The following is a 23872-nucleotide window of genomic DNA, read 5'->3' on the forward strand; positions in this document are numbered from 1 at the left end:
TCTATTTGGATTTCTTTACTTGGAAGGAGTAAAGCCATAAAGACCACTACAAACATGCACTTTGCCTTCCTTGGGCCTTTTTCACAAGACATAGTGTGAGTCAGACCATGATTCTGAATTCAACTCACCCAACTTTCCACATACTAAGTTACCAGGACTATACTTTAGAGTAGGGGCAGTCTCCTTGAAACAGGAAGACAACAGTACAGCCATTTTGGAAAAGGACCGGGTAACAGCCTTGGGCAAAACAGTCCTTGGAAGCTAAAGAACAAAAACCCTGAGGGCCTGAGTCCCAGAGAAACAAACAAAACAAAACAAAACAAAAACAGGCTTGCACGAATAAAAGATTGACTTCACCTCTGTTACACTAACAAGTATACCTAGTTGCCACAAGACAAGAATTTCAACTATAAATTTTAACCTTATCTGTACCTGTGCCTTCTTGCAGAAAATTCTCATGCATTCCTTTCCCCTCCAGAAGCTCTCCCTATGCCTGACAGCCACCGTGGAGCCACCTGCTGCTGATTAAAGAAGTTTGACAATTTCTGTAAATTATCAGTGATCATGGGACAAACCCTCCCTTTTGTTATGAAAGCAACTCACCCCCTACTACTCGGGGAGCTGGCACTTTTTTTTTTTTTCCATCTCTCTTTTAATAAAAAGCTTTCTTTTTATTAAGCTCTCTCTTTTAATAAAAAGCTTTGCTTGCCTAAGAGTCTTGTGGAAGCGACATTCATTTCTATGGTATTGCTGCCCAGGAATCTGGAAAAGGCATGGTAACATCATCCTGAGCCATGTTCTGAGAGCCAAGTTGACTGGTAATAAAGCTGATACTTGGAATGGATATGGGCATTATTAATTGGGAGGTAAACTGGTATATTCTACATACAATGGATAAGATCAGACCTGTATAAAAATAACTCATCTGTAGATATAATCAGGAAATAAGTGGCAAATATAATTACTCATTTGCATCAAGATAATCAAGGCATCATCTCAGGAGGTCACACTGGGGTAGCCATGGCTAGAGTCAGCTTTATCATGATCGATTATAATTACCATACTAATACAATGAATAACAGACTTTAGTGTAAATATGATATATTGTAGTAGAAAAAAATGATCTATCATAACTATAGTAAAGAGAGGAATATAAATATATCAGGGGCCATTTTGAGTGGAAATACATACCTAGAAACTGTAAAATTTAACCAAAGGAAAAAATGATCAAAATACCTGATGAATATGTCTATGTCAACTCACCAGTAACAACTTCCAGTTCTGATTCTCTAATTCTAAACCTCCAGTGCTCAACCTCTGATTTCCCTTTGCTTGTACCCTGGTGTTAAATGACAGCCCAAGACTAAACAGAGAATGTTAAGAAGCCCAAAGCATCTACTGGATCAAAGCTGGAATTTATCGTTCACTGACGTGTATTACATTCCACCTTTACAAAATATGCTTTTAGTTAAAGGTAATAAATCTGTCTGAGAGAAATAAAAAGTAATGGTTGGGATTATTTTGCTGTTGACCAACCCATACAGAGAAAAATCCAGACAGATGGAGGAACCACAACATATAACTATATCCGTATCTAACCCCTTAGCAATCAGACAAAAATTAGGAGATGAGGCTCATGCCCCCTCCATTTTTCTGTAAAGGGGCTGTCCAATATAGTCTCTGCACATGGAAAATGGTCAATATATGTTCATTTTGTCTGGTAGAAAGAAATTCTCCTCTACCCTTTCTAGGTTCTTCTGGCTGGCCTAAGAAGTAAAATTGACATGAGCCAGACTAACAGGAAAAAAATCAAACAAAGTTTAATAACATGTATACATGGGAGAGACCCAGGAAAACTGAGTAACTCACCCAAATGGCCAAAGTCCTCACCTTAAATACTTTATGCAGCTAAAGACAAAAGAGAATGTTGGGAGTAGTGGTTTAGGACCTCAAAGGAGAAGAAGGCAACTGACATGGAGATGGAAAAGCAAAAGCTTGATAAACAAATGTTTGCTGGACCCTGCAGAGACAATGGGACATAGAGAGGAATTTTAACCAACAGACTTTGCCAGGCTCCTCCCTGTCTATATACCTAGTTCATACTATAGTGATCTATGGTGATCACTTCCTAGAACTGATCCTATATCTCCATTCTTTAGGCAGCTAGGGGGAAGGTGAAAGTTTTTTCTTGAGTCTTTTGGGCCTTGATTGTTTTCAGCTTGAAACTATGCACTTCCCAAAAAGACATTTTGGGGTGGCAACTTTTGCTCCCCTAAAATTTCATGAATGAACAAATGAATGAATGTGTGCACTGGCTCTATCGTAAATGGAATAGGTGACAGCCTACTGAAAAATTCTATGAAAATCCCTTATAAAAGACTTACACATGAATAACAAGAACATATTAGCTATCTCTAAGAGAAAAACAAATATCGTATATTAACACATATATGTGAAACCTAGAAAAATGGTACAGATGAACCGGTTTGCTGGGCAGAAATAGAGACACAGATGTAGAGAACAAACGTATGGACACCAAGGGGGGAAGTGCTGGGGGGGGTGGGATGAACTGGGAGATTGGGACTGACATATATACACTAACATGTATAAAATAGATAACTAATAAGAACCTGCTGTATAAAAAGTAAATAAAATTAAATTTTTTAAAAAAAGAACATATTAGCTATCTCTGTGATGGTGGATACCAATTCAACCTCACGGTCATGGAGAATGTTCCATTCATAAGTAGATCTTCATCATCTTGCAAATAGACTTGTGATGGTCATTACAAGGAACATCATTCCAGCCCCATTTTCCTGAAGGAGCATTTAGCACAACGCAACGCTCATAAGGATTATTGGGTTCACCCCTGTGCCAGAATCTGAGTGTCAGAAAGGGAAAAAAAGAATGAGAATGTTTCTTTAAACAGTGCTTTGAAAAGAGACAGTAAGAGACGGGGCTGGGATTGAACTGTGTGGAAGTCAAAGTCAGATATGCCCAAATCATTCCTTCCCACTTCTCATGGAGTTTTCCCTCCATCTGTGTCTCTGGTATTTCCCTTGAAAATTGTCCTTACATCACCCAGTATTGTGTCATCTTATTGCATTAAACATTCTCCCAGCAGATGTTCCAGTCTCCCTTCTGTTTGTCCATTTTATATCCTGTTTCCAGGAAACTGTCAGTCCACAGTCTCCCTTAAATGATGTAAAAGACTTCACACTGGTCTCAAGTATCAATATAGTTTGTTTCTTTTATTATGCACTGCTTTTGGAGTCTGAAGAACTAGTTAAAATCTCCGAATCTGCTACTATGCCTGTTACCTTGGACAAGTAATTTAATTTCACAGATTCGCAGAGACTAGATTAATATCCCTATATATTTCACACAGTGATATTAGGATCAAAGGTGGTAATGTACTATAATGTACTAAAGTACTTAAGAGTTTTAAAATAACTTCATAAATATGAGATATCATAAGACTATCAGAATTTAACTTATTTGCTGCATGAGAGATATTAAATCTCAATAATTGGTTATGATCTTAATTGACATAAATTGTTGTTACATTTAGAGAGATAGTGTAGTGGTTGAAAGCCCCAACTTTGATATCAAACAGACCTGGGTTTGAGGACCACTGTTACCACTGCTGGATAACCACTGAGTTATCTAAACTCTTTAAACTCAGTTTCTTCATCTCTATAGTAGAAAAATAATAATGTGTGCCTCATAGAGTTATTATGATGATTGAGTGAGATAATAAGGAAAATTATTTAACCTAGTGCCCAAGAGTTAAAAGAAGAGTGAGCTTTTTTCTTTTATTGAAGTATAGTTGATTTACAATGTTGTGTTAGTTTCAGGTATACAGCATGAGCTATTTTATTTTAATAACTGATCATTGGAACACCCTAAAACCCCTGTATGCTGCAGGACCCAGGGTTCCTTTATCTAATTCTATACTCACGTGGCACTTTCATTGTATGGTGTCTGATCGACCCATTGCCAATGTCTTTTCCCCTCTGGGTCTGACAGCCCCACATAATAAACAGAATTTAGTTTCAGTTTCCGGGTGATGATATCCTAAGGGAAGAAAAGGAAGGAGGTATAGCCTTTAGAACAGTCAGGTTGAACTGAGTTCCTGGCTTTAGGGAGAAGAGAAGAAAAGGAGAGGATCCAGGAAGAGCCACATGGGGGCCCTGCAGAGGAGCCTAGGTTTTTTCTGGCTAAGCAGAGCAGGATCAAAGATATCACTTGTGAGCATGATGTTGGTCTTAGTCTGTTCAGGCTGCTGTAACAAAATACCACAGACTGAGTTGCTTATAAATAACAGAAATTTGTTTCTCACAGTTCTGGAGGCTAGAAATCCCAGGTCAGGGAACCAACATGGTAGGATGAGGGCCTTCCTCCTGGTTCCTAACCAGTGCTTTCTCACTGTGTGCTCACGTGGTAGAAGGGGCGACATTGCTCTGTAGAATCTCTTTTTTAAAAACATGAATCCCATCAATGAAGGCTTCATCCTCATGGCCTATGCAGCTCCCAAAAGCCCCACTTCCTAATATTATCATCATTGGAGGTTAGGATTTCAACATATGAATTGGGGTGACAGGACACAAATGTTCAGAACATACCAATGTTTGATACATATGGAGGCAAATTCTATTCATGATCATAATGAATTCTCATCTCAGACTCTCTTCCCTTCACTTCTTCCCTAAGAGAGGGTGTTCTTCAAAGTCGTAGATGAGAAATATTTTGCAGATTAAATAATTTTCCTTTTAACAACTTCAGATTGTTAACAATCATTTCTGATTGGTGATTGTGACTCTTCATGATGGAACTTCATTTCCCAATTGGACTTGATACCCCTTCTCTGTTAGTTAATAATTTATAAAACATTTACGTGTTGAAATAATAAACTGATATTTCAGGCTGAAATATTTTCAGCCTTCCACTCAACCCCTACTTATTATATTTTCAATGCCCCAATTTATTTGGGGGGAGGTTAGTTTTATAGCAGCAGGAAGAAGGCGTGGAATGTAAAACCTTAGGTAGCCTTTTCTAACTATTTTCTTAAGCCTTCTGCCACAGCACCAATATCCCAAGACAATAAAAATCTCCTTCTTAGCCAAGAAAGATGTTAAAAAGCCAGGCAACACTCCTGATTCCATTATCAATTAGAAAGTACCTGCTCATCCTTGGTGTTGATCACCAGCAGGTGAGCTTCCATTCTTGAGCAACTCTTCTCACTCTCATCCCAAATATTTTGTTCAGTAGAAATAAAATAGCAGTTAGAACTAAATGACGTCCAATTCTTTGGGCAGCAACTCCAGTCTTTCCCTGTATTGAGAAGAAGGCCATAACAGTGCAATATATGAAAAGTAATTTTTTAAGTGTGTGTATTAAGGACCAGAGGAGACTGCATGGAAAGCAGAACTCCCATCTTGACCGAGGAGTAACAAGGAGCCCCTGCCCATCAGGTGTCAAGGAGGTCAAGTCTACCTACATCAGGCAGTAACAGGGTAGGGATGCTTTCCTTTGCCAGAGTGGTGTCAGGAAAAACCAGCTAAAACAGAAGTTTAAATAGATCCAAACTCTCAGAACATAATACAAAAATGTCCAGGTCTCAACGGAAAATTATTTATCATACCAAGAACCACAAAGTTCTCAAAAGTCAATTTAAAAAAAAAAAAGAAAATATATATGCCAATACCAAGATAAGAGAAATACTAGAATTATGTGCCAAAGATTTAAAAGAAGCCATGGAAAGATGCTTCAGCAAGAAAGTACAAACGTTTGAACCAAATGAAAAAATAGAAAGCCTCAGCAAAGAAATAGAGGATCTCAGCAAAAAGTTAAAGATAAAAAGGAGAATCAAATGGAATTTTATAGTTGAAAAATGTAATAACCAAAATTAAAAGCTCAGTGGATGGGCTCAACAGCAGAATAAAGAGGACAGAGAAATCAGTGAACTAAAAGATAGAATAACAGAAATTACTCAGCTGAACAACAGAGACAAAATAGAGTAAAACAACAACAACAAATAAATAGACTTCCAGTTTCCAGTCTGGTAAGAAGCTTGGAAGTCACCACTCCATTCTAACAAGTAAAAAGCTGAACAAACTGAAAATCAGCAACTCTTCACAGAGCAAACCACTGCACCCAAAGTTGTAGAGACACAAAAGCAAATACAGAGAATCACAATTTTGTACTGGAGCAGAAACGTCTTTGGGAACCAGTCCCAGGGCATGGCAACCTGAACTGAAATTGTGGAACTGCTGGAAGCTCAGTGTAGACAACTCTGAGAGATAAAAAGTCCAGGGTGACCCAGTCAACGTAGAGGCCCCAACACTTCTGTGAGTTTTACATCCTGGAGTTCCACCAGGTGCTCACAGTAAATATCTGAGAAAAATTCTCCTGTGCTTCTGGCAAAAGCAGGGCAAAAGGTACCATTTTGAAATACACCAGAGGATTCTTTTCTTTTTGAGAAGATCTGCGCACAGGAGAAATTATCTGACCAGAGCCTAAGATGCTGGGGATGTGTCAGACCCTAACTGACTAGGGAAAGGAAAATACCCAAGTAAAGCCCACTATAGCCACCTGTCCCACTCTAAAGGGGTTAATAAAAACAACTGAGAAGAAGAACTTGTAAGCTCAAAGCACAAAGGCAAAGACTCACTAAAAGAATGAACAAAATCATAGGATTATAAAATGTCTCCCCTCCCCCCACACCTCACCACCACATTTTTAAGGCCTTTTTACAGCAGTTCCTTTTACTCAGTACATCATGTCCAGCTAATGAGAAAAAAACACAAGGCATATTAAAGCAAATACACAGTTTGAATAGACAGAGCAAGCATCAGACGCAGATGCTTGATGGGGCAGAGATATTGGAATGATCAGACCAGGAATTTTTTTTTTTTTAACATCTTTATTGGAGTATAATTGCTTTACAATGGTGTGTTACTTTCTGCTTTACAACAAAGTGAATCAGTTTTACATATACATATGTTCCCATATCTCTTCCCTCTTGCATCTCCCTCCCTCCCACCCTCCCTATCCCACCCCTCTAGGTGGTCACAAAGCACCGAGCTGATCTCCCTGTGCTATGCGGCTGCTTCCCACTAGCTATTTTACATTTGGTAGTGTATATATGTCCATGCCACTCTCTCACCCTGTCACATCTTACTCCTCCCCCTCCCCATATCCTCAAGTCCATTCTCTAGTAGGTCTGTGTCTTTCTTCCCGTCTTACCACTAGGTTCTTCATGACCTTTTTTTTTTTTTCCTTAGATTCCATATATATGTGTTAGCATACGGTATTTGTTTTTCTCTTTCTGACTTACTTCATTCTGTATGACAGACTCTAACTCCATCCACCTCACTACAAATACCTCCATTTCATTTCTTTTTATGGCTGAGTAATATTCCATTGTATATATGTGCCACATCTTCTTTATCCATTCATCCGATGACGGACACTTAGGTTGCTTCCATGTCCTGGCTATTGTAAATAGAGCTGCAATGAACATTTTGGTACATGACTCTTTTTGAATTATGGTTTTCTCAGGGTATATGCCCAGTAGTGAGATTGCTGGGTCGTATGGTAGTTCTATTTTTAGTTTTTTAAGGAACCTCCATACTGTTCTCCATAGTGGCTGTATCAATTTACATTCCCACCAACAGTGCAAGAGGGTTCCCTTTTCTCCACACCCTCTCCAGCATTTATTGTTTCTAGATTTTTTGATGATGGCCATTCTGACCAGTGTGAGATGATATCTCATTGTAGTTTTGATTTGCATTTCTCTAATGATTAATGACGTTGAGCATTCTTTCATGTGTTTGTTGGCAATCTGTATATCTTCTTTGGAGAAATGTCTATTTAGGTCTTCTGCCCATTTTTGGATTGGGTTGTTTGTTTTTTTGTTATTGAGCTGCATGAGCTGCTTGTAAATCTTGGAGATTAATCCTTTGTCAGTTGCTTCATTTGCAACTATTTTCTCCCATTCTGAGGGTTGTCTTTTGCAGACCAGGAATTTAAAACAACTGTGATTAACATGTTAAAGGCTCTAGGGACTTCCCTGGTGGCACAGTGGTTAAAGAATCGCCTGCCAATACAGGGTACACTGGTTTGAGCACAGATCTGGGAAGATCCCACATGCCGTGGAGCAACTAAGCCTGTGCGCCACAACTACAGAAGCCTGCACACCTAGAGCCCATGTTCCGCAACAAAAGAAGCCACCACAATGAGAAGCCCGCGCACCGCAACGAAGAGTAGCCCCCGCTCGCCGCAACTAGAGAAAGCCCGTGCACAGCAACAAAGACCCAACGCAGCCAAAAATAAAAATATATAGATAAATAAATAGATTTATTTTACAAAACCAAACATGTTAAAGGTTCTAATGGACAAAGTAGACAGCATGCAAGAACAGGTGAGCAATGTAAGCAGAGAGATGGAAATTCTAAGAAAAAAACAAAACAAAATGCTAGAGATGGAAAATACTGTAACAGAAATGAAGAATACCTTTAGTGAGCTGATTAATAGAGTGGACACAGCTGAGAGAAAAAAAAAAATCTCTGTGCATGAAGATATCTCAATAGAAGACTCCAAAACTAAAAAGCAAGGAGAAAAAAGACTGAAAAAAAAAAAAAAAAGAGAAGAGAATCTCCAAGAAATGTAAGGCAGAAAAAAAACTTGTAACATATGTGTAATGAGACTATCAGGAGAGTAAAGAGAGAAAAAGAACAGAAGAAATATTGAAACAATAATGTTTGAGAATTTCTCCAAATTAATTACAGATACCAAGCAGGATAAATGCTGAAGAAAACTACACCTAGACACCATATTCAAGCTGCAGAATATCAAAGACAAAGAAAAATCCTTAAAGAAGCCAGAGGGGGAAAAAACACCTCCTATAGAAGAGCAAAGATAAGAATTACATCAGACTTTGCAGAAACCACAGAAGCAAGAAGAGAGTGGAGTGAAATATTTAAAGTGTTGAAAGAAAAAAGCTACTATCTTATTTCTGTAACATACAAAATTAACTTTCAAAGGTGAATTAAAAATAAAAACTTCTTCAGACAAACAAAAACTGAGGGAATGTGTTGCCAGTAAACCTGCCTTGCAAGAAATGTTAAAAGACACTTATTAGAGAAAAGAAAAGTAATATAGGTCAGAAACATGGTTCTACATGAAGAAAGGAAGAAAATCAAAGGAGGAATAAGTGAAAGTAAAATAAAAACTTGTATTTTCCATAGTCTTAATTGATCTATTAGATAATTTGTTCATAATAATAATAGCAACTATGTATTCAATTATGTGATGTGTAAGTGAAATAAATTATAGCAATGATACAAGGGATAGGAGGAAGGGATTTGGATCATCTTGTTGTTTTAAAATACTCTCACTACACATGAAGCTGTATACAGTTATTTGAAAGTGGACTTGGATTACTTGTAAATGTATATTGCAAACTTTAGGGCAACCACTAAAAAAAAAGAAGTATAACTGACATGCTAAGAATAGAACAAAAATGGGATCATGTAAAATGCTCAGTTAAAACCACAAATAGGAAAAGAAGAAAATAGTAGAAAAAGATAAAAGAAAGGGCAAGATATAAAAAAATAATACAAATGGTAGATATCAATACAACTGTATTAATAATCACTTTCAATGTCAGTCATCTAAATGCACCAATTAAAAAGAAGAGATTGTCAGAGTGAATCAAAAAACAAGACTCAACTATATGTTGTCCTAAAAAACCCACTTTAAAACTCCAAGAGGATTTTATAAAGACATATATATTAAAAGTAAGTGCATGGTTATCAAAAATTGAAAAATTTTTATTTCAATGGGCCATTTTTCTATGTCAAAAATTGTCTAACACACATATTAATCAAACTACCAAAAATTAAATACAAAGAAAAAATATTAAAAGCAGCAAGGGAAAAACAACAAATAACATACAAGGGAATCCCCATAAGGTTAACAGCTGATCTTTCAGCAGAAACTCTGCAAGCCAGAAGGGAGTGGCAGGACATATTTAAACTGATGAAGGGGAAAAACCTACAACCAAGATTACTCTAGCCAGCAAGGATCTCACTCAGATTTGATGGAGAAATTAAAACCTTTACAGACAAGCAAAAGCTAAGAGAATTCAGCACCACCAAGCCAGCTTTACAACAAATTCTAAAGGAACTTCTCTAGGCAAGAAACACAAGAGAAGGAAAACACCTACAATAACAAACCCACAACAATTAAGAAAATGGTAATAGAAACATACATGTCGATAATCACCTTAAATGTAAATGGATTAAATGCTCCAACCAAAAGACATAGACTGGTTGAATGGATACAAAAATAAGACCCGTATATATGCTGCCTACAAGAGACCCACTTCAGACCTAGGGACACATACAGACTGAAAGTGAGGGGATGGAAAAAGACATTCCATGCAAGTGGAAATCAAAAGAAAGCTGGAGTAGCAATTCTCGTATCAGACAAAATAGACTTTAAAACAAAGACTATTACAAGAGACAAAGAAGGACACTACATAATGATCAAGAGATCAATCCAAGAAGAAGATATAACAATTGTAAATATTTATGCACCCAACATAGGAGCACCTCAGTACATAAGGCAAATACTAACAGCCATAAAAGGGGAAATCGACAGTAACACAATCACAGTAGGTGACTTTAACACCCCACTTTCACCAATGGACAGATCATCCAAAATGAAAATAAATAAGGAAACAAAAGCTTTAAATGATACATTAAACAAGATGGACTTAACTGATATTTATAGGACATTCCATCCAAAGACAACAGAATATACTTTCTTCTCAAGAGCTCATGGAACATTCTCCAGGATAGATCATACCTTGGGTCACAAATCAAGCCTTGGTAAATTTAAGAAAATTGAAATTGTATCAAGTATCTCTTCCGACCACAACGCTATGAGACTAGATATCAATTACAGGAAAAAATCTGTAAAAAATACAAATACATGGAGGCTAAACAATACATACTAAATAACCAAGAGATCACTGAAGAAATCAAAGAGGAAAGCAAAAAAATACCTAGAAACAAATGACAATGGAAACACAATGATCAAAACCTATGGGATGCAGCAAAAGGACTTCTAAGAGGGAAGTTTATAGCAATACAGTCCTACCTCAAGAAACAAGAAACATCTCAAATAAACAACCTAAACTTACACCTAAAGCAATTAGAGAAAGAAGAAGAAAAAACCCAAAAGTTAGCAGAAGGAAAGAAATCATAAAGATCAGATCAGAAATAAATGAAAAAGAAATGAAGGAAACAATAGCAAAGATCAATAAAACTAAAAGCTGGTTCTTGAGAAGATAAACAAAATTTATAAACCATTAACCAGACTCATCAAGAAAAAAAGGGAGAAGAGTCAAATCAACAGAATTGCAGATGAAAAAGGACAAGTAACAACTGACACTGCAGAAATACAAAGGATCATGAGAGATAACTACAAGCAACTCTATGCCAATAAAATGGACAACCTGGAAGAAATGGACAAATTCTTAGAAATGCACAACCTTCTGAGACTGAACCAGGAAGAAATAGAAAATATAAACAGACCAATCACAAGCACTGAAATTGAAACTGTGATTAAAAATCTTCCAACAAACAAAAGCCCAGGACCAGATGGCTTCACAGGCGAATTCTATCAAACATTCAGTGAAGAGCTAACACCTATCCTTCTCAAACTCTTCCAAAATATAGAAGAGGGAGAAACACTCCCAAACTCATTCTACGAGGCCACCATCACCCTGATACCAAACTCAGACAAAGATGTCACAAAGAAAGAAAACTACAGGCCATTATCCTTGATGAACATAGATGCAAAAATCCTCAACAAAATACTAGCAAACAGAATCCAACAGCACATTAAAAGGATCATACACCATGATCAAATGGGGTTTATCCCAGGAATGCAAGGATTCTTCAATATACGCAAATCAATCAATGTGACACACCATATTACCAAATTGAAGGAGAAAAACCAAATGATCACCTCAATAGATGCAGAGAAAGCTTTTGACAAAATTCAACACTGATTTATGATAAAAACCCTCCAGAAAGTAGGCATAGAGGGAACTTACCTCAACATAATAAAGGCCATATATGACAAACCCACAGCCAACATCGTCCTCAATGGTGAAAAACTGAAACCATTTCCACTAAGATCAGGAACAAGACAAGGTTGCCCACTCTCACCACTATTATTCAACATAGTTTTGGAAGTTTTAGCCACAGCAATCAGAGAAGAAAAAGAAATAAAAGGAATCCAAAACGGAAAAGAAGAAGTAAAACTGCCACTGTTCGCAGATGACATGATACTATACATAGAGAATCCTAAAGATGCTACCAGAATACTACTAGAGCTAATCAATGAATTTGGTAAAGTTGCAGGATACAAAATTAATGCACAGAAATCTCTTGCATTCCTATACACTAAAGATGAAAAATCTGAAAGTGAAATTAAGAAAACACTCCCATTTACCATTGCAACAAAAAGAATAAAATATCTAGGAATAAACCTACCTAAGGAGACAAAAGACCTGTATGCAGAAAATTATAAGACACTGATGAAAGAAATTAAAGATGATACAAATAGATGGAGAGATATACCATGTTCTTGGATTGGAAGAATCAACATTGTGAAAATGACTATACTACCCAAAGCAATCTACAGATTCAATGCAATCCCTATCAAACTACCAATGGCATTTTTCACAGAACTAGAACAAAAAATTTCACAATTTGTATGGAAACAAAAAAGACCCCGAATAGCCAAAGGAATCTTGAGAAAGAAAATCGGAGCTGGAGGAATCAGGGTCCCAGACTTCAGACTATACTACAAAGCTACAGTAATCAAGACAGTATGGTACTGGCACAAAAACAGAAATATAGATCAATGGAACAGAATAGAAAGCCCAGAGATAAACCCACACACATATGGTCACCTTATCTTTGAGAAAGAAGGCAAGAATATACAGTGGAGAAAAACAGCCTCTTCAATAAGTGGTGCTGGGAAAACTGGACAGCTACCTGTAAAAGAATGAAATTAGAATACTCCCTCACTCACACCATACACAAAAATAAACTCAAAATGCATTAAAGTCCTAAATGTAAGGCCAGACACTATCAAACTTTTAGAGAAAAACATAGGCAGAACACTCTATGACATACATCACAGCAAGATCCTTTTTGACCCACCTCCTAGAGAAATGGAAATAAAAACAAAAATAAACAAATGGGACCTAATGAAACTTAAAAGCTTTTGCACTGTAAAGGAAACCATAAACAAGACGAAAAGACAACCCTCAGAATGGGAGAAAATATTTGCAAATGAAGCAACTGACAAAGGATTAATCTCCAAAATTTACAAGCAGCTCATGCAGCTCAATATGAAAAAAACAAACAACCCAATCCAAAAAATGGGCAGAAGACCTAAACAGACATTTCTCCAAAGAAGATATACAGATTGCCAACAAACACATGAAAGAATGCTCCACATCATTAATCATTAGAGAAATGCAAATCAAAACTACAATGAGATATCATCTCACACTGGTCAGAATGGCCATCATCAAAAAATCTAGAAACAATAAATGCTGGAGAGGGTGTGGAGAAAAGGGGACCCTCTGCACTGTTGGTGGGAATGTAAACTGATACAGCCACTATGGAGAACAGTATGGAGGTTCCTTAAAAAACTAAAAATAGAACTACCATATGACCCAGCAATCCCACTACTGGGCATATACCCTGAGAAAACCATAATTCAAAAAGAGTCATGTACCACAGTGTTCATTGCAGCTCTATTTACAATAGCTAGGACATGGAAGCAACCTAAGTGTCCATTGATAGATGAATGGATAAAGAAGATGTGGCACATATATACAGTGGAATATTACTCAGCCATAAAAAGAAACGAAACTGAGTTATTTGTAGTGAGGTGGATGGACCTAGAGTCTGTCATACAGAGTGAAGTAAGTCAGAAAGAGAAAAACAAATACCGTATGCTAACACATATATATATGGAATCTAAAAATCAACAAAAAAATTGTCATGAAGAACCTAGGGGGAAGACAGGAATAAAGATGCAGACCTACTAGAGAATGGACTTGAGGATACGGGGAGGAGGAAGGGTAAGGTGGGAGAAAGTGAGAGAGTGGCATGGACACATATACGGTACCAAATGTAAAACCGATAGCTAGTGGGAAGCAGCCGCATAACACAGGGAGATCAGCTCAGTGGTTTGTGACCACCTAGAGGGGTGGGATAGGGAGGATGGGAGGGAGGGAGACACAAGAGGGAAGAGATATGGGGATATATGTATATGTAAAACTGATTCACTTTTGTTATAAAGCAGAAACTAACACACCATTGTAAAGCAATTATACGCCAATAAAGATGTTAAAAAAAAAAAAAAAGGTCTATCCACCATTACTAATTCCACATGGTTCAACCAAATAGTAATATGTACTTACTATACAGTAAATAACAAGATACAGCAGTAGGCCTAATAAATGAGGTAATTTCAAAGAAATGATCAACATAAACAGTATTTCATGATGTCTGCAACGACTGCAATGTAATCTGTAAACGGCTGTGATTTCTGTTGGTGAGACACACACTATCATGATTTGTTGCTTCCATTCATAATTTCCAGAGAGCAGCAGCATCTGCCAGGAGCTTGTTATGAACGCAAACCCCAGATGCACTGTATCTCTGTGGTCCATCAGGACATCAGCTAGCTCCATCCCCTCCCCATCGCCAGGTAGAATTTGTTTTTCAATCAGAAATAACTTGATAAGTGGAAAGGTATCTCAAATGAAAAAATAATCAATAAACATACTAGTTTTTCATCTTTATAAGAAAGTAGATAGAGAAAGGTATACCATGCTAACACTAAACAAAAGAAAGCAGGAGTAGCTGTATATATTTCAGCAGACTTCAGAGTAAGGAAAGCTGTCAGAGATAATGATGGACATTACATAATGATAAAGGGAATTTTTTCTTGTTCAATTCTCCAAGAAGCCATAACGATCCTTAGTGTATGTACCTAACAACAGAGCATCAAAAAGTGAAGCAAAAACTGATAGAACTGCCAGGAGAAACAGACATATCCATTATTATAGAGATTTAAACATTCTGACAAGAAATGGACAGGGCCAGAAGGCAGAAAACCTGTAAGGACATAGTTGAACTCAAAAACATCATCAATCAACCATATATAACAGACATCTATTGAATATTTCATCTGAAAACAGCAGAATACACATTTTTTTAAAGCTTATGTTGGGGAGGGGGAAATTTCCCCCCCAACCCTCTTTTTTTTTTTTTTTAACATCTTTATTGGAGTGTAATTGCTTTACAATGGTGTGTTACAAAGTGAATCAGCTATACATATACATATATCCCCGTATCTCTTCCCTCTTGCGTCTCCCTCCCACCCTCCCTATCCCACCCCTCTAGGTCTCTTGAGTTCTTATGGCTGGACTAACCATAAAATTGACACAAGACAAAAAAGAAACAGGGGGAAAAGAAACCAACTCTAATTTGTGTGCACTGAGGTCTCCTAGAAATGAGACCTAAGAAGTAGTCAAAGCAGGCAGCATTCATAATTTTTAGACAAAGAAACAATAAAATTTTGAGGAAATGTATGCTTAATTAGTGAAGAATAGAAACAGAGTTTAGGTTTGGGGTAATAACTTAAGGAAGCAACAAGATTTGTTTACACAGGCTTCTTGTCCCTGATTTCCTGATCTCTGGTGATGTGTGTTCTTCTCCCTCCAGATACAGGGAGTGGTAACTTTCATTTATTTCCTGCTTTCAGTGAGACAGAGAGGAGGGTCAAAGAGTCCCTCTTATATCAGCTCTTTCTTAAGTAACTTTAACACAAAATAATCAATCTGCCATTGAGGTTCATTTTGGGGAGAACTGCCCTGGACCCCAATACTCACATAGAACATTTACCAAGATAGACTACAACTGGACAATAAAACACACCTTAAAAAATTAAAAAGAATAGAAATCATACAATGTCTGCTCTCAGATCACGTGGTATTAAACAAGAAATCAGTAACAGAAAGATAGCTGAAAAAATCCCCAAATACTTGGAGACTGAATAAAATACTTCTAAATAACACGAGTCAAGGAAGAAATCTCAAGAAAAAATTTTTTAATATTTTTAACAAAATGAAAATAAAAACAGACATCAAAATTTCTGTGATACAGCCAAAGTAGGGCTTAGAAGGAAATTTACAGCATTGAGTGCATATAATAGATAAAAGAAATATCTAAAATCAATAATCTATGTCTCCATTATAGAAAACTAGAAAACAAAGAGCAAATTAAATCCAAAGTAAGCAGAAGAAAATAAATAATAAAAGTCAGAGCCGAAATCAGTGAAACTGAAAACAATAAATCAATAGAGAAAATTGCTAAAAGCCAAAAGCTAGTTCTTTGAAAAGATCAATTACATTGACAAGCCTCTAGTCAGGCTAAGAAAAAAACAGAAAGGACTCAAATTATTAATATTAGAAATGAAAATAAGTCATCACAATAGATCTAGTGGACATTAAAGATAGTAAAGAATTATTATGAACACCTCTATGCCCATAAATTTGATAACCTAGATGAAATGAACCAGTTCCTTGAAGCTCACTATCTGCAAAAACTCACACTAGAAGAAATATACAATCCGAATAGGCCTATATTTATTAAAGAAACTAAATCCATAATTAATAATCATCCAAAAAAAAAGAAAGCACTAGGCCCAGATGTGTTCACTGATAAATTTTACTAAACATTTAAGAAAGAAATTATACCAGTTACCTCCATGTCCTTCAAAGATAGAAGCAGGGACTTCCCTGGTGGTCCAGTGGGTAAGACTCCATGCTCCCATTGCAGGGGTCCTGGGTTCGATCCCTGGTTGGGGAACTAGATCCCACATGTATGCCACAACTAAGAGTTCACATGCTGCAACTAAGACCCGGCACAGCCAAAATAAATAAATAAATAAATAAATACTAAAAAAAAAAATACATATATATAGAAGCAGAAGGAATACCAAACTCATTTCCTGAGGCCAGCATTACCCTCATACCAAAACCAAACAAAGACATTGTAAGGGAAAAAAAGCCTACAGACCAATTTCCCTCATGAACATAGATTCAAAAATCCTCAAAAATATTGGAAAATTGAATCCAACAATGTATAAAAAAAATTATAGAGGAGTGTGGCCAAGATGGCAGAGTAGGAAGACCCTGAGCTCACCCCTCACAGGCACAAAATTACAGCTATTTACAGAGTAACCATCAATGAGAATGACAAGAAGACAAGCAGAAAAGATCTTCTACAAGTAAAGATATAAAGAAGGAACCACAACAAGATGGGTAGGAAGGGCAGAGACGCAGCATAGTCAAGACCCACACCCAGCTAGGTGATCCACAAACTCGAGGATAATCACAACTTCAAAGGTTCTCCGCAAGAAGCGAGGGGTCGAGCCCCACATGGGGCTCCCCAGTCCAGGGGCCCCGCACTGGGAAGATGATCCCCCAGAATGTCTGGCACTGAAGGCCAGTGGGGCTTGTGTTTGGGAGAGCCAGAAGGAAACAGAGACTCTGCACTTAAATGGCTCACACAAAACCTCACGCCCTCAGACACAGGGAATAAGCAGTAACTTGAAAGGAGCCTGGGTCAGATCCACTTGCTAATCTGGGAGAGCCTCCCAGAGACCCACCCTGGGGACACAGACAATGGCACCAGCCAGTCTGGGGAGCTCGTTCTACCACAAGGACACTGGTGCTGACGAGTGCCATTTTTTGAGTTCTTCCTCTAGCTTATTACCAGCTGGGACCCAGTCCCAACCTCCAGCTGGTTGGCACCAGTCCTGGGACCCCACGCCCCAGACCAAGTAGCCAGTTGTGTGGGGCAACAGCGACACCCACCAGCAGATTGTCAGCAGCCATAGTCCCAGTGGAGCCCCCCAGTTGCCCCGGATGCTGGTCCTGCCCACCAGAGGGCCAAGGATTTATCCCCACTCACTCACCAGCAGGCCAGCACTAACCCCTAGAGCCAGACTCAACCACCAGCGGGTGGGCAACAGCCCCAAGACCCCAGCCCTGGCTCCACCCACCAGTAGTCTGACACCAGCTCCACCCCAGAACCTGGCTCCACCCACCAGCAGGCCAGAACTAGCCCTGGGACCCCTGGGGCCTCAGCCAGCAATGTCAAAATCCAGCCCCTCCCACCAGCAAGCCAACATCTGCCCTGGGAATGCCAGGTCTGGCCTTGCCCACATGTGAGCCAATACCAGCTCCAAAACCATCAGGCCCCACAGACAGCCACCCCAGGAACCAGCTCCACTCACCAGGGGGCCACCACCAGCCACAGGACCCCCAGGGACCCCACCCAGTCATGATAGGAAATGGCCCTGCCCACCAGCAGCCAGTATCAGCTGTAGAACACCCCAGCCCCAAGGCCCAGACATCTGGGACCTGGCTCTGCCCAATGATGGGTCAGCACTAGCCTCAGGACCTTTGGGACCTTCAGCCAGCCACATCAGGACATGGCCCTCCCAACCACCAGGCCAGCAGTCTCTGCACTAGGCAGGGCCTGGAAGCCACCAGCCTGGGAGCCAGGCCAACCTATTAGTGCACCCACAGTAGTTGGCCCTGCCACAATAGAAAGGCCCACACAGCCCACACAAGGGACACCCCTAGAGCATATAGCTCTAGTGAACAAAAGGGAGTGTGCTCCTGGACCACATAGGACATCTCCTACATAAGGCCACTTCTCCAAGATCAGGGAATGTAACTGACCTACCTAATACATAGAAATAAGAACAGAGAATCAGGCAAAATAAGGCAACAGAGGAATATTTTCAAAACAAACAAACACAAAAAACAAACAAATAAACAAAATAAATAAATAAAACCCCAGAAAAAGAGCTAAGCAAAGATAAGCAATCTCCCCACTAAACAGTTCAAGGTAATGATCATAAAGATGCCCAACAAGCTCAGGAGAAGAAAAGATGAACACAGTGGGACATCTAAGAAAAGAGTTGGAAAATATAAAGAATAACAAAACACAGCTGAAGAATACAATAACTGAAATTAAAAATACACTACAAGGAGTCAACATTAGATAAGATGACACAGAGGAATGGATCAGCCAACAGGAAGAGTAGTGAAAATCACCCAAGCTGAACAGAAAAAAAGAATTTTTTTAACGAGGACAGTTTAAGAGACTCCTGGGACAACATCAAACATACTAACACTCACATTATTGGGATCCCAGAAGAAGAGAGAGAGAAAGGGACAGGGAATATACTTGAAGACATGATGGCTGAAAATTTCCTTAACCTGGAAAAGGAAACAGGCAAGCACAGAGTCCCAAACAAGATCAACCCAAAGTAGTCCACACTGAGACACATTGTAATTAAAATGGCAAGAGTTAAAGAGAGATTGTAAAATCAGCAAGGGAAAAGCAATTAGTAATGTACAAGGGAACTCCCATAAGACTACCAGCTGACTTTTCAGAGGAAACTCTGCAGGTCAGAAAGGAGCGGCACAATTATTTAAAGTGATGAAAGGGGAAAAAACTACAAGAATACTCTACCTGGCAAGGCACTCATTCAGATTTGAAAGAGGGATAAAGAGTTTCACAGACAAGCAAGAGCTAAAAGAGTTTAGTGCCACTAAATCAGCTTTACAAAAAATATTAAAGAGACTTCTCTAAGTGAACAGAAAAGACCACAGACGGAAATATAAAAATTATAAAAGGAAAAATCTCATCGGTAAAGGCAAATATACAGTATGAGTAGTAGATCAACCACTTTAAAGCTGGTAGGAAGGTTAAAACACAAAAGTAATAAAATCATCTATGTCCACAATAAGTAGTTAGGGCATATATCAATACAAAACAAAAAGATCCAGCAATTCCACTCTGGTTATTTATCCGAAGAAAATAAAAACACCAAGTAGAAAAGATATATGCACCCCTATGGTCATCGAAGCATTATTTACAAAAGCCAAGATATGGAAGCAACCCAAGTGTCCATCAAAAGATGAACAGGTGAAGAAGATGTGGTATATGTACTGGAATACTATTCAGCCATGAGAAAAAAGGAAATTCTGCCATTTGAAACAACATGGATGGACCTTGAGGACATTATGCTAAGTGAGATAAGTCAGACAGAGAAAGACAAATATACTCCATGATATCTCCTATATTTTAAAAAATGAAAATTTAAAAACAGAGGATAAATTGGTGGTTACCAGGGGCTGGGAGGTGTGGGAATGGAAGAGATGTTGTTTAAGGGTATATACTTACAACTAGTATGTAAATAAGTCCTGAAGATCTAATACACAGTACAGTGATTATAGACAACAAAGCTATATTGTGAACATTAAAGTTGCTAAGAGAGTAGATTTTAAGTGTTCCCAACACTAGAAGAAATGGTAAGTATGTGACATGTTAGAGATATTAGCTAATGCTAATATAGCAATTATATTACAACATAAAATCAATTATCTGCACACCTTGAACTTACACAATGTTGTATGTCAAATACAACTTAAAATTTTTAATTACACAAATAAATAAACTGATTTTTTTCTGAGTTACTTGTCAGTTGAGATAAAAATAATTTCCAGAAATTGCTATTATAAAACAAGTTTGGGTCTTCCCTGGTGGCGCAGTGGTTGAGAATCTGCCTGACAACGCAGGGGACATGGGTTCGAGCCCTGGTCTGGGAAGATCCCACATGCCATGGAGCAACTAAGCCCATGCACCACAGCTACTGGGCCTGTGCTCTAGAGCCCGTGAGCCACAACTACTGAGCCCACGTGCCACGACTACTGAAGCCCATGCGCCTAGAACCCATGCTCCACAATAAGAGAAGCCACCACAATAAGCCCACGCACCGCAACGAAGAGTAGCCCCAGCTCGCCGCAACTAGAGAACGCCCGCATGCAGCAATGAAGACCCAATGCAGCCAAAAATAAATTAATTAATTAATTTTTAAAAAAGAATCAAAATTAAAAAAAGAAAGAAAAAACTAAGAAAAAGTTTCTCATTAAGAAAAAAATGTTCATTAAGGAAAAAAAACTAAGGAAATCTGAACAAACTATGAACTTTAATTAATGATAATATATCAATATTGGCTCAATAGTTGTAATAAATGTACCATACTAATAATGTAAGATGTTGGAAAAATTGTGTACACGGGGGAGGGGAGTGATATGGGAAGTCTATTATTTGCTCAGTTTTGCTGTAAAAATAAAACTGTTCTCTAAAAATAGTCTATTTTTAATTTAAATAATCACATCTATATTAAAATTTACATCCTCTTCATCAAACAAAACTAAAACTTTCTTCCTCTTCCAAAACCTTCAACTCTAGTCTGAAGAGGTAAAACCCTGTTTAAGTGTATTTTATGCATTCTCCCAGAAATGTTTTATGCACATATGTTTTCTTAAAACACAAATGAATTAAATTTTTCTTGAACGAGTGAGTTTTACCTGATATGTAACAAAAAGGGCAAGTATGCACAGAAAGCTCAGAAAGAAGCAAAGGCTGAAGAAACCCAAAAGCAATGTAATCTTTTTCACAATTAAAACTATTTCCTTACACAGATATACTAAAGATATGTATAAAAGAATTTTAGGTCCTAAATATTTGTATACTTAAAGTTTAAAATGATCATAAGACTCAACTTCTTAGTATGACCTGCCTGTGAACCTTATTGGAAATATAGATCTGGCACACAGTAGAGACAACAACTGAATTATAGGCACATTTAATTTTTACCTTCTGTGGTCGAATTTTCTTTCATACATTCCAATACTGTGTGAGGGACTTCTTTTGTGGTCTTTTTTTCTTTAGGAATATAAGAACATTTTTGGAAAAAAACTGAAAAAGAGAATAAGACCATTCATTTTCCTGGTAGCGTTATAACGTCACTCCTTAATGTTACTTACATTCTTTATAGGAACAAAATCTACAATTGCCCAATTATTTTAATAGAATCCTGACTGTGGAAAAGATTTCCCATCACCCCACATTCAATGTAATCCTAATCCCACTGATTTTGAAACTACAGATTTCTGCAGGAATAGCTGAAAAAATCAGTAGTTGAAAGAGGACATGACGCTTCCATTATAACGGGTCTAAAGGGATTTGTCCATATTCTCCTTCAAATATCCACACTAAATGCATGCAAAGGCTAATCCCTGAAGGACAAGGAATGGAGAGAAAATGATTAAACACTTCTACCTGAGGATGTACACAGCATGAGTCTTCGGGGGGAAAATTAGCTAATTCTGACGAGTTCTGGGTTACTTGTAGAATTGGGAATCAAAACAACTCCAACAATGATCTGGAGAGGAAGACATTATCCTCTTCATCTTCTTTCCTTTACTTTATCCATCCCAACTGGCTCTTATTCCTCAGCAGGCCAACACACTCAAGTCTCTCACAGCTCAAGACTAACCTACCTCTCCCTCTAAAAAGTAAATTTTCTCTCTTTCTCTCCTCCTTACCTCTATTTAGTTCTTTAACCACTGCATGCTGGATTCTGCTTCCACCACTCCATGAAAATCACCCTTGCAATGGGTTATCAGTAATTTCCTAGGGCCATTTCTCAATTATCTTCCCCTTTGACTTCCTGCCATACTTGACCCTAGTTCTCTTCCCCCTTAACTGTTGGGACACTACTCTTTCCTGTGTTTGCCACAGCTTTCTTGCTGTTGCTTCTTATACTCCTTTGTAAGATCCTCTTTCTCAATCCATCTTTCTTATTTATTTATTTGTTTATTTATTTATGGCTGCTCAGCTTGAGGGATCTTAGTTCTCTCACCAGGGATTGAACCTGCACCCTCGGCAGTGAAAGCACAGAGTCCTAACCACTGGACCACCAGGGAATTCCCTATCCATCTCTTTTAAAATGTGACATTCCCTAGAGTTCCATCCTTACCCTTCTTTCCTATACTAAATCTTCTCCTTGACTGATATCATGTGTCCTCATGGTTTCAACTGGTACCTAAATGTAAATGACTTCCAAAGCTCATACCTGTCTCCTAAAATCCGGACAAATATGTTTCCCACTAGACATGTCCATTTGAGGTTCCAAGAGTCATACAACATTTAACATGCCCAAAACTTAAATCACCATCTTCCATCTCAAACCTTCTACTCATCATTTATTGTCTACCTCTTTGAATAACTTCGTGATTTCTGAGTTCACCAAGTAGGAATATTGGAGCCACACTTTACTTCTCTTGGTCCTTTATTTCCCAGATCTAAATATTCATCAAGCCTCAACCTCCCTGATTATACCTCCTCATTATCATTCAAAGCTACCCCCTTTCTCCTTCACTACCCCTAGCCTTAGATCAGGTTCTCACTATTTCTCAATTGCATAATGAATTGGCTTTCCAACTATTCTCTTTACTTCCAGTTCTGTCCTCATATATCCATTTTACACACCTACACCAAAAGCATATTTCTATAAATCAAATTTAGTTATGATCACTTCCCTGGTTAAAATTTTTCAATGGCTCTCCCTGACTGTGACACATTCCAAAAATGGCCACAATTTTCAACTCTCCCTGTATCCACACCCCTTTGCAATATAACTTATTAACTTTTCCAATCAACAAGTGGGGTCTATTTCTCCACCACTTGAATCTGGGCTGGCTTTAAGACTTCCTTTGGCCAACAGAATGTGCAGAAGCAACTCTGGTTACTTCCAAGCTAAGGCTTCAGGAGGCTTTGCTCACTATCGCTCTCACTCTGCAAGCCTACACGTTCCCATCTGAACAAGCTCGGGC

General features: G+C 38.2%; 1 protein-coding gene across 3 annotated transcripts in view; it reads right to left on the reverse strand.

Moving 5' to 3' along the window:
* Positions 1-2476: 2476 nt before the first annotated feature.
* LOC137775033 (C-type lectin domain family 4 member A-like) overlaps positions 2477-23872 on the reverse strand; it is a 50300-nt gene continuing 28904 nt past the window's right edge. For all 3 annotated transcript variants that reach the window (XM_068560648.1, XM_068560649.1, XM_068560647.1), the window contains 4 exons: positions 21852-21953; positions 5183-5334; positions 3962-4077; positions 2477-2881 (listed from right to left, as the gene is read on the reverse strand). In XM_068560648.1, the coding sequence (XP_068416749.1) occupies positions 2740-2881; positions 3962-4077; positions 5183-5334; positions 21852-21953 (512 nt within the window). In that variant the 3' untranslated portion in view covers positions 2477-2739. The remainder of the gene's footprint in view (positions 2882-3961; positions 4078-5182; positions 5335-21851; positions 21954-23872) is intronic.

This window comes from Eschrichtius robustus, chromosome 13 (assembly GCF_028021215.1).
Source record: "Eschrichtius robustus isolate mEscRob2 chromosome 13, mEscRob2.pri, whole genome shotgun sequence".
In the NCBI taxonomy this organism is placed as follows: Eukaryota; Metazoa; Chordata; class Mammalia; order Artiodactyla; family Eschrichtiidae; genus Eschrichtius; species Eschrichtius robustus.